The following is an 11,598-nucleotide window of genomic DNA, read 5'->3' as shown; positions in this document are numbered from 1 at the left end:
GACAGAAGCTCTGAACCAGTTATTTGCGGGGAGGAATTTTACTGTTTGATTCCATTTCAAGAGGTTGTTGTAAACTGTAACACTGAAATGAATCAATGGTCTAACTAATGGTTGAAAAAGTTGATCACTGTATGAGAAAAGGTAAGCTGAGATTTCACTTTGCAGTTTTTACCAGACTTTGAATATACTGTAAAGGAATGAAACCATCTGCATTAAAACTTATTCAAAGATGAGGTAGGTGAGCAATATTCAAATATATTAAAGACCAACATAAAGAGGAGTTGCAAACTGCACACTGAAAATATTTGCATAACAATTGCTACATTAAGAAGTATTCGGGAGAATTTTGTAACAGATTTAATTTTATCAGAAACTTCCATCATAATAATTTCTATTTATTGGGTGAACAAGTAATGTTAATTGTACAATATACGTTTTTGCTTTAAACAAAGTATTTTTATTGTCAAACTCAACATTCATAGATCTTCATAACTTAAAAAGTGGTCATTTACATTTCAATAGGATCTAATCCTCCCAGATAGCAATCTGATCTATACATTGTCATTAAAAATATAGTCTATGTAATAAATAAATATATAAAATAAATATAATATTGACATTTCTATAAATAGTTTATTGTTGATCTATACAGTGTCCATGGTCAATTTAGGCATCTCAAAGGCTGGGAACCTTATATCCTGTTGGCTCTTCTCTTCCATGTCGCATAGTAAATAACAGCTTTCAGCAGGTTCTCATCCACAGATTCGAAATATATCAACTTTTGATAAATATATAAATTTTAGCTCAAAGCTCCTTTATTTGCAGCAGCGTTTGTCACCACTTAGTGGCCTTTCCAGCAATAAAAGTGTCCATTGTTCTCGAGGCTTTGTTCCTCTCCTCCTCAACCATTATCCAGAAGCAAAAAAAAATTCAGTGGAGAATATAGGTGTGTGAGTATAAAGGAAAATCCTGGAACTGTGCACTTGATAATGGCTTGATAGCATGAGTAGTGGTAATAGACTCAACCAAAGTGGTCGTCTCAAAGTGGCCACGAGGTTGTCGTTGGCACTGCACCCCCGGACAGCTGAAGCCCCCACTTATGTACAACACATGCAAGGCAGTGGAATTTATCAACTATAGTTCAAGAGGTCTCTGTATAAAGTCGGTACTTTTTCAGGGTCCACGGGTCTGGGTAAAAAGTGAGTAAATTTTTGGTGCCGTTTAGTTCTATATCCTTCTCGTGGTGATCCATCTTTATTCAAAGCCACGTAATAATGTCTCCCAGTATCCACGTGTTTATACAAAGTTGATGCGTAGGTGTTGTACCAGTTCTCTTCAAACTGCTCCCGGAAAACGCACTCGGGTGTTAACTTTTTCTGTAAGAAACAGATGTCAGTCAGAGGGTATAGTTCATGTACTTTCATTACTATTTAATTCAATCCGAGTTTTTCATTAGCTGAAGCTTAACAAATGAAGGAAGAACCGTTGAAGGTGCACGTCTCGTGAAGAATATTGTTAACAAGTTGGAGACTACATACTACAATTAGAAATTAGTCCAACCTACAGGACTGTGCAACAGTCTTAGGAACCCTAGCTATATATTACACAGTACTGCAGTAATTTAATGTATTGCACTGTACTGCTGCCACAGAAAAACAAATGTCATGATATGTGTGAGTGATGATAAACCTGATTCCGATACGGGTTTCTATTGTGAACTGAGAGTGGGAAGGGGGCAGGGAGAGGGAAAGCAGGAAAGGAGAGGGGAGTGAGCAGAAAGCACCAGAGAGACATTCTGTAATGATCAATAAACCAATTGTTTGAATTGTCTTGCCTGGTGTCTCCGGAATGGGTGAGTCTGCACCCAAACACAACCGTGCCCCCACCCCTGGCACTCCTCTCTGCCACCTCTCCCGCACCCCTCCCATTACATTCCACCTTTGGTATTCCAAACATCCTTTGCTCACGCCCGATTTACAACTTGCTCTCTGCTCCTTACATACAGCATAGAAATCTACAAACGTGAGTAAATTTTTGGTGCCGTGTAGTTCTATATCCTTCTCCTGGTGATCCATCTTTATTCAAAGCCACGTAATAATGTCTCGCAGTATCCACGTGTTTATACAAAGTTGATGCGTAGGTGCTGTACCTATATATGCCTAAGACTTTTGCACAGTACTGTCTCTATAGAAAATCCATAATGCCAGCTATTTTATAACAATATTCATTTTAAGTATTTACCTTGTAGGTGGGGTAAGAGAATTAATGGAATCAGAATACAAGGACATCCCTTTAAAATAGAAATAAGGAAGAATTTCTTTTGCTAGAAGATGGTGAATCTGTGGAATTAATTGCTGCAGATGGCTGTGGAGGCTGCATCATTGAGTATATTTAAAGCAAAGGTTGATAGGTTATTGATTAGACAGAGTGCCAGAGATTACAGGGAGAAGGCAGGAGAATGGAGTTGAGAGGGAAAATAACTCGGCCAGGATGGTATGGCAGCGCAGGCTCAATGGGCCAAATGGCCTAATTCTGCTCCAGTCTCATGCAATGTCTTCAGTATAAAACTATTCACTGACAGTCTTCAGTAGCCCACCATTAATGCCAAATAGCAAATAGATCTAGATATTTTAAAACATTAATACTTCCCAGAAAAAAAAGTCAAACTTCTTGTCGAACTTCTATCCCCCTCACGTTAGAAATCAAGGCTACTTTAAAATATGAAGTCTTTCCCTTCGACAGAATTGGTTGAATGAACATGCACCCATTGTAAAAGATGGTAAATTGCAGGAAATCGATTTTGTCTTATTTATCATTTCAAATGAGACTGATTTGAATGGAAGAATAATTTGTTTGGCTTTCCATCAAGCTCTTGACGCAGAACAAATTTTCAACACTTTTTTTCCAGAAAGTGTAACTTGACCTGGTGAGTCAGGGTCAGAGTCTCATTGGAACATTTATGTTCTGGTTGGCAGTGAGGATGCTCGAGTTGGTAGCATCACTTTGAGCTGGGCAAAAGGCAAACAGCAGCAGTACAATCTGGAGAGAGGGTACCCATGAGCAGCAGCTGAGCAAAAGTAATGGTTCCTGCAAACAGCATTTGCTTTCAAGGTTCATTTGTGTGCAGCAACCAGTTAAAAGTGGTAATTCAGTAAGACTAGGATTTGTTGGTATCTTAAGTAGAGGATTAGAGAAAGCAATGGGAGAGATAGGGAATACATTTGATATGGGCACCAAAGTTTATGGGGCGAAGGCAGGAGAATGGGCTTGTGAGGAGTAATAAATCAGTAATGGCAGTACAGGCTTGATGGGCCGAGTGGCCTGATTCTGGGCAGCACGGCAGCGTAGCAGTCTGCATTAACACTTTACAGTGCAGGCGATCCAGGTCTCATGCTGCCTGTAAGGAGTTTGTACTTTCTTCCCGTAACCGCGCGCGTTTCCTCCGGGTGCTCCGGTTTCTTCCCACAGTCCAAAAAGTTGCTAGGATAATTGAGCATTGTAAGTTTCCCCCTGATTAGGCTGGCATTGAACTGAGGACTCAAAGGACGGGAAGGGCCTGTCCTGTGTCGTATCTCAATAACTAACGAGAGAAAGATATTCTCCTCCTTACGTCTTATGGGAAATTGAAAACCAATGCCTGTTTCTACTATCCGCATTGCTTTAAAGAAGTATACCTTTAAATCTTTTGGATACTTCATTTTCGCAGTTGGTATTATATAAATTTGAACTCCATGTGTTAACTTTGTGTACCCAATAAAATATATTTATTTATTCTTGTTGGTGTCTATGGACTTTTTAGCATCTACAGGAAAAGAACTGCACAGTTCCATCTGGAGAAACTTGCATTCTTGCACATAGACCAATGTTTTAACCTCTGGATGTGTGTGTACTGTAGTCAGTTTCAAATAGCTCACTAGAGGGAGCACTGAGGGACAGCACAAACACCATACAGACAGAGAGCATGGACAGAGGGAGCAAAGAACTGGTACAACCAGTTCTGCTCCTTGGAAACAAGTCTTCTTTTAAACAATCCGACTTGTATTAATGGTAGACCCATCTTGCTCTGATGGAAGTGGCAATGTGGGGCCTAGGGGGAGGTAGAAAACTCGTGGGGGAGGGTAGGACTGACACAAAACTTTCACATTGTCAGAAACAGCTTTCTTTTATATTAGAAAATCCCTGATGTAAACCTACTTTATGTCCATTTTTAACTGACATTCTTGCAATTTAAATGAGGGAAAGTAGATGGCAGATGCCTTGATATGCTAAGCCATTACTTTGCTGGAGTTGTGCAAGCAGTTAATTTCATGAGATGGTATATTTCATTCTGAATATCAGATTGAACTAAAGAACCTCACAGATTGTTGAATAACATTACACCTCTTACTATTTGCTCTACATGATTTTAAATCTGTTTTTCTATTGAAGGGGAAAAAATGACAGCGGCTAAATGCATTTTTTTGGGAAATTACTTTATAATTATGCAGGAATGCCATTATTAAAACCCTATTGTTAAAACCAGGTTTACAGAACCACTTGCCACCATTTAAAATCCACTTTTAAGTAAACGGAGATTTCAAATGCTGATTAAACTAGCCCTTTGCAAATCTCATTAAACGTATAATAATGTGCATTAGAGAGAACACGTGTGGGAAACACACTTAATAAACTCATTTTTCTACCCAACTGCGATTGTTACATCTGATTTGAAAACAATTAATTTTGCACTTCCCACTGAATGTTAGCATGAAAAGACTTTATAGCCAGTTATCCAATTTACAGGCCTTGACCTTATAACTGTCTGCAGCATCACACCCTCGACCCCAGTCCAAGACAACAATCATAGACTGGGGTGGCACAGAAATGGGGTCTTCATCCACCAATTAAATTACTTTATCTGAAAGTACCAATAGCTGATGAGGTCTTCATTGTTGACCCTTCTTTCACTTCAATTTACAGTTCTTTGAGGATGTAAGAAATATCTCACAATAGATTGTGAGATATAGCACAGATTGCGTTAGGGAAAGTCATTGTTTTAATCTGTAAAACCCTTTAAACATTTACAATGTACATTTACACTGACAAGAAACTCGCTCAAACTCTATCTTAAAGTTTAAGACTTGTTGGAAGAGCTTTCCGGAGACAAAGTCATGTTCGATTAGAATTTATCATTTTACTTTAATTCTCTGCCTTTTTACTTTCCAAAAATGTTCCCAATGTAGAGTTGTATGACGGTGAATGATTACAAATAAAATAATTCCTGATACTAAATTGTATAAACAAAATGGATCTTTATTTCTGTGTAAACTTCTCTGGGCTCACACAGAGTTCTTTCTTTAATTTTATTCCCTGTTTCTGATTTTTCATGGACTCTCTTGATCTCAGACACAGTGCCTTGGAGAAACATCATTTGAGGTTAAATATAATCTGGAAAGTAATTTCTCTTGTCATATTAATTATTGGCAACAGCTATTCAAAACAAATGCATGCAAACTGTGAGTTAATCTGTCCCTGCTTTGATATTTAATGAGTCACAAAGCTGAAAATCATTAAAGTTACAAACATTGAGCCTGTATAGAAACCAGAGAAGGGTTCATATGTCGAATTCATTTAAGGATAACTTTGCTTCCTTCCTTTTACCCCAGCTTTGATATCAAAAGACCATCATTACAGGCAGGAAACTGAACAGGTGAACAAGCTCACATAAATGCTGGAGGAAGTCAGCAATTCAGATATCTATGGAGGGGAATAAACAGTTAAAGTTTCAAGCCAGGACCATCAGGTCTTCTGCAGATGCTGGAAATGCTGAGCAACATCCACTAAAGTGCTGGAGGAACTGAGCAAATCAGGCAACAGCTATGGAGGGGAATAAAAGTTGATATTTCGGGGACTGAGTCCTGACAAGGGGTCTCGGCCTGAAACATTGACTGTGAGAAATTCCAGTGTTGGTGTTGAGGTCCCTTTGATGACATCACTCATATACATGTCCTAATTCAATGGAGCCTTCCTGTACTGATTAGCTGCCATGGTTTCTCACATTGAAAAGGTAACTGCCCTTCAAAAGTGGTCCTTTGGCTGTGAAAGTATGGGGTGGCTGAGGATTTCACATATGAAAGAAGTTGCCTTTCATGAGATGCAAACCTATTCCACAGTGACTGTCTTCCTTGACAATGATAACTCATATTCAATACAGAGGTTAATTCCTAAAATGGAGAGAGACTGTATTGTTCTCATTGCTGTAAAGCTGTCTAAAATATCAAACACCAAGCACATTGTCACCTAACACAAGAGAATGCTTTAACTCGGATTATCATTCTGTCTAACAAAGACCAGAAAATAGTGCGCTGTGTGACCTGATGGGAACTGCCAGGCCTGATGCAGCTTCATTCTCCTGAAATACCATTCCAATTGTTGCTTGATAACAATGCTCGACTTCTAAAAGGAGGAACAAGTTTATACGGCAGCTTCTGATGAATGGTTGTGAGTCAAAGGGCGTTATTCCTTTTAATAGTGGGTTTACTATTAGCACAGGTCTAGACCAGCCAGGAAATATGCTTCAGAGAGTTGCTGTGGCAAGATTTCACTATCAGGTGTTGTATCTGCTTAGGGAAAGCTTGTTTATTTTTACAAGAAATTACATTCTGCACCATCTCCCTCCCTTTACATTGCAAAAACACCCCAGATAGGTAACCTGCCAGAATAGCCAGTGTAGGAGCATTCAAACAGGGGTTCCATTACACTGGCAGCAATTCAAATAGAAAATCTACAATTTCATTTCTGTAAGTCACAATCACAATCTCCAGTTCTGGCTAAAACGGTCCTCACCATTATCAATAGGATCCTGCACATAACCATTATAATAATTTTCCATTGCCCCACTGGAAATCCACAGGGTTATTAAACATCATCAAGTGCTCATCACCCACTCTATAAGTCCATGTTCCGGCTCCCTTTTCCTGCTGCGTGGGTTCAATTCTGCCCTCTGGTATTATCGGTGTGTGGCTGGCCCGTTTTCCTCTCACTTCCCAAGTCCCAGGGGCGTGCTGAGAGTGGTAATATGTCCTCTAGCGTGTGAGTGAGAGGTGGGGTGGGGTAATTGATGGGAGAGGGGGGTAGAAAGCACAGTTAACGGGAAAGTACGCCGGTGAATAGGAATGCTCTGATCCTCAGTGGGTCAAATACTTCCTCCTCTGTCATGAGAAACGTAAGATAAAGGCATCATTATCCTAAAGGCAGAACGCTGTGGTACTTACTGCTGGATTGTCAAGGGGAGGATCATCGGCTGCGCTGATAGATGGGCAAGATTGATTTGGGCTGTACTGCTATGAATCTAGATGTTTTCAGGGAAGGAAATCTCGTGCCTCAGTTCAGGGCAGAGATGCTAACTCTGATAACTGAGGAAGACGGGACACCGCCGCTTACATGGGAAACTTAGGCCGGTCTCGCCTTTGACACCTGCGTGCTATTAATTAATAAAACACAAGATATACTGGAGATAAACGACCAGAGAGGAACCGCGGATGAGGGGAAAAGATGATGCAAATTCAGAACTGAAAAGGCTGGAAAATATTTCCTGTCAAGGAGTTTATTTCCAGACTGATTGTGAAAGATTGCTACTGGAATAGGGCGGTTGAGACCGTGAATCGGGAGAAAAGCACTCTAGGATTTGCTAAGAAGGTGATGTGCGCGTGGGGAGAGGGGTGGGGGAAATGAACCCATTTCTGTACAACAATACCAAGGTGATATTGTGTCACCAGTGATCTCACCCTCATCCCTTTCCAGTTCAGATCTACAAAGCATACCCATCCCCCACTACATCATCGAAAGTCTGGCAGTAATTATCTTTATCCCAAGTTCCCAGTGTAAAGTTTGGTCCAAGTGCATTACGCATTACATCTTTGCTTGGCACGTGTGCTTAAATGTGTGGAAAAGATGTCGGAACTTACCGAGCCGTAGAGTTCGCCTCTGTAGTTCATCCCCAGATAGAGCCCCGAGTCCACGCCGCGGATACTGACCAGTCCCACCGCCAGGCTGATGAATTCCAGGATCCCTGAGCAACACAGCAGAAACGGGGGGGGGGGGGGGGTTGGTCAGTGAATTACGGTCACAGAACCACGAGGGAGCGCCGCGGGAGGGGACCGATCAAAGGAAAATCACAGTGAAGTCGCCCCCCCCCCACCCGGGGGCTCCGAGTGTGCCGGGGCGACCACATCCAAAGATGTGCCGCAGTGCTCGACGGCTCAATGGCCCCATGCACCGCGTAAACTGCCCACCTGCAGACCCAGGAAGCCAGTCACCCTACAGGCCACAGAACCTCAGTCATGCCCCGACCCAGCCGACTCTCTCCGGAGAAGGTGGACTCACCTCACCGGTACTGAAAGCTTTTACCATTCTGAATTTAGAAAGTAGCCCCTGGTTTTCCTTTCAAACTATCGCTAAACATTTAACAAAACGATCAGCGATTTTTCACAAAATCGTGTCTAACTGCGGTGTCTGGCTCTTGAATCTGGTTCTAATCATGAAACCTTCCACCCGTTCGGCTTTCCACTTGTACTTGTCTGACTGGCCTTAAACGAAGGCAATGAGCAATGAAGGGAAAAGCTTCGTAATCAGCCTCCCTGCCTCTGAGAAAAGAGTCTTGAAGAATCTCTGCCCATGTTTAATTGGGACGGCGGGTGATTTGTCTGCGATGATTTCAGTTTGGGTGCTGTTGGGTCCGAGCGGTTCTGCGCCTTGAACCACAGTCGCATTTCTATGGGGATGAAAGACACCTGTCGAAACTTTTGGAAGAAGTGGGAGAGAATGGCGAGGGGTGATGGTGGCGTGGGGGTTGCGAACAGAGTCTGCTAACCAACGTGAGCTCAGGACAGGAGGCGCAATCTTCTGTGCCCGGGGTGTGCCTTGGCGTGCATTCACTCCGTGACTCCCCACTTCCAACCCGCCCGACCTTCCCCTCCAATCTGACCCAGTTCAGTAACACAACTAGCCATAGATCGTGCCTCTGTGTCCGCCTAACTGCCCCTCACTCTGTCGGAGTGGCGTGTCATCTTTGCCAGATTATGTTCGACCCTGACCCCTTGTTGTCTCCCCACACCGGCTGTGAGTTTCGACTCAATTTATCTCGGTGGGTATGCCTCTCTCTCTCACCCCTTCTCCCTTTCTTGCTCTCCCTCCTGCTCTCTCCCTACACCACTCGAAAAAGGCGTCACGAATTCCCTCTTATCCACACAGTTGGACAGGACTCTGTGCTACATCGAAAGCAGTCCAAATCGTTCCAGCCTCGTGAAACACACTCAGAAACCGCAGCATTAAAAGAGAGAGTGAGAGAGAGAGAGAGAGAGAGAGAGAGAGAGAGAGAGAGAGAGAGAGAGAGAGTGAGAGAGTGAGAGTGAGAGAGTGAGAGAGTGAGAGAGAGAGAGAGAGAGAGAGAGAGAGAGGGAGAGAGGGAGAGGGAGAGGGAGAGAGAGAGAGAGAGAGAGAGAGAGAGAGAGAGAGAGAGAGAGAGAGAGAGAGAGAGAGAGAGAGAGAGAGAGAGAGAGAAAGAAAGAAAAGCTTTAGGAATATTGCCGAGCACTGCCGGAGGACCGTGCCTCAGACAGCGCGGAGGCGACTGCACTTGTGAAACGCGAATTGTTCAACCCGGGAACCCTGGCCCCCGGCGCCTCGCCAACCCAGGTGAATTCCACCTTGGTGACAAGTCGGAGCGACCTCGACCGAGTTCTCCCCTCCTAATCCCCGCTCAGATACAAACGCGTCCGTGTGCGAAGGTGTTTCGAGACACCAGTTGCTAGAGAGAGAGAGAGAGAGAGAGAGAGAGAGACGGGGAGCGAGGGAGATGGGGGTTGCCTCGGTTGCTGCTGCAGCTTACCGAACCGGCTGTGATCTTGCCGGGTGCCGTGCACGGTTCCGTTCGGGAAGATTTCCAGGTGGAAGCCCGTTCTGCAGTAGAGCTGTCTCCGCCTGAGAATTCCCTTCAGGTGGGCGAAGTCGGTGGGTGATCCTCGCTGGAGCCTGCCTTCGATCTGCCCGAGCCTTTCGTTCAGGAACCCGGGGGAATCGGCCTGGGCTAGCAGCGGCATATTCCCAAGAGAAACGGCGTGTATGTCTACGTCCACGGCTCCCAGATAGCTGCCGACCTCGGCCATCAGAATCATGGGGCGGCCGGGCCAAGGGGCGATCAATTAGAGCCGCGATCACTTTTTATTAACCACCTCGCTGATACGGAAAGTCTCCCAATGCAGCCCCCTCGTGTATAATAACAGGCGAGACGACTTTGTTTTGACTGCACTGTTTATAGGGATCCCGGCGCATTAATCTCCGCTTAAATTTCATAACTGAAGTCCAGGGGAATCAGATGAAAGCAGCTGTTTATATACATCCTCGCACATTGACAGATTCGATATTTAAATAAGCCCCGCCTGGGATCCCCACGGCTAATGGTCTCTGAGATTCATTGGGTTCGAACTGCGAGACCTTCAACTCATTGTTAACTGCGTAATACACACACACACACACACACACTACACCCCACACCCCCCACACCACCTCAGACTCAACACTTATACAGAACACCCCCATACACAGACCCCGCATATATACACAACACTACGCCACACACAGATACACGAGCACGGTCCAAATACTCGTCTGCAGATATAATACAGACATACACAGATACGTGTGTGCCTGGCAACCCGCGCAGATATACACACCACTTACACACTCAGCTACAACATATTTAAACACACCACCCCACACAATATCCTAATTAATCAGCTCACGCACAAAGCAACCCCCACACCCCAGGATACAGGCAGAGACAGACTATCACAACGCCCTCAAGTATACAGTGACATACCAATACTCCCCACAGACAGCCCAGCACCTGCAGGCATGCACATTATGACACCCAAACACTATGATGGATAAACAATACCCTCAGACACACCAACGCCCCAAAGCAGGAAGACCAACATCCCGTAAAAGAGATAGGGACCCTGCGCCCAACACTCAAACGCAATGACAGGCACACCGGTACACCCCGACACACAGGCGAATACCCAACAAACGCTCAAACACACGCTCACCAATCACAAATAATACAGACAAACCCCAATCACAGACATATACAGATAGAACCCAATCTCTCTCTCTCTCTCTCTCTCTCTCTCACTTACAATCACACAAATACACACACAAAAGAAAATCTACAAAATCCACTGGTGCATGGCAGCCCTTGGCAGCGCGGACTCCTACACACGTCTGATGAACTCATCCAACTCTCCCTGCTACTTACAAAAACACTCTTAGGTTGTAATAAGTTGTCGCAAATCAAGCTGCCAACGTGGCTCGTTAGATTTTTTTTATCATCCCAATCCGTTTCATCGCTGACAGAGATTGAGAAGGGAAGAGATTGTTTTATTTTCCACGGGGGTTAATGGTTTATCAAAAGCTTTTGAGTTTCCTGCAAGAACAGGAGGCAGGGACGAGGGGCTTCGAGGGAAGCGTCTCCCCACCTTGTGGGTCAGGTGCTTCTCGCGGTCACAGAGCCCCTCGACCGCCCCTCCCCCCTCTGGCTGCTTGGTTTGTGATGAACTG

At 44.1% G+C, this 11,598-nt stretch overlaps 1 protein-coding gene across 1 annotated transcript; it reads right to left on the bottom strand.

The window, feature by feature from the left end:
• Positions 1 to 333: 333 nt before the first annotated feature.
• On the bottom strand, positions 334 to 11,184 carry fgf16 (fibroblast growth factor 16). The gene is made up of 3 exons (XM_059976854.1): positions 9,869 to 11,184; positions 7,947 to 8,050; positions 334 to 1,376 (listed from the first exon to the last, which is right to left on the bottom strand). Exons 1-3 carry the CDS (start codon positions 10,152 to 10,154, stop codon positions 1,131 to 1,133), a joined length of 636 nt encoding a protein of 211 aa, XP_059832837.1. The 5' UTR covers positions 10,155 to 11,184; the 3' UTR covers positions 334 to 1,130.
• Between the last annotated feature and the right edge of the window lie 414 nt (positions 11,185 to 11,598).

The sequence above is a fragment of the Hypanus sabinus genome, chromosome 8, assembly GCF_030144855.1.
Source record: "Hypanus sabinus isolate sHypSab1 chromosome 8, sHypSab1.hap1, whole genome shotgun sequence".
Taxonomy (NCBI): Eukaryota; Metazoa; Chordata; class Chondrichthyes; order Myliobatiformes; family Dasyatidae; genus Hypanus; species Hypanus sabinus.
Note: the sequence above shows the minus strand (reverse complement) of the source record. Positions and strands in the feature narration are given on the sequence as shown.

Bases quoted from the DNA above. Each gene is read 5' to 3' on its own strand.
- fgf16 (XM_059976854.1), bottom strand. From the start codon at position 10,154: ATGATTCTGATGGCCGAGGTCGGCAGCTATCTGGGAGCCGTGGACGTA. The intron at 8,051-9,868 runs GTAAGCTGCAGC...TGTGTTGCTCAG, and splicing joins GCAAGATCACAGCCGGTTCG to GGATCCTGGAATTCATCAGC. The intron at 1,377-7,946 runs GTAAGTTCCGAC...TGTTTCTTACAG, and splicing joins GAGGCGAACTCTACGGCTCG to AAAAAGTTAACACCCGAGTG.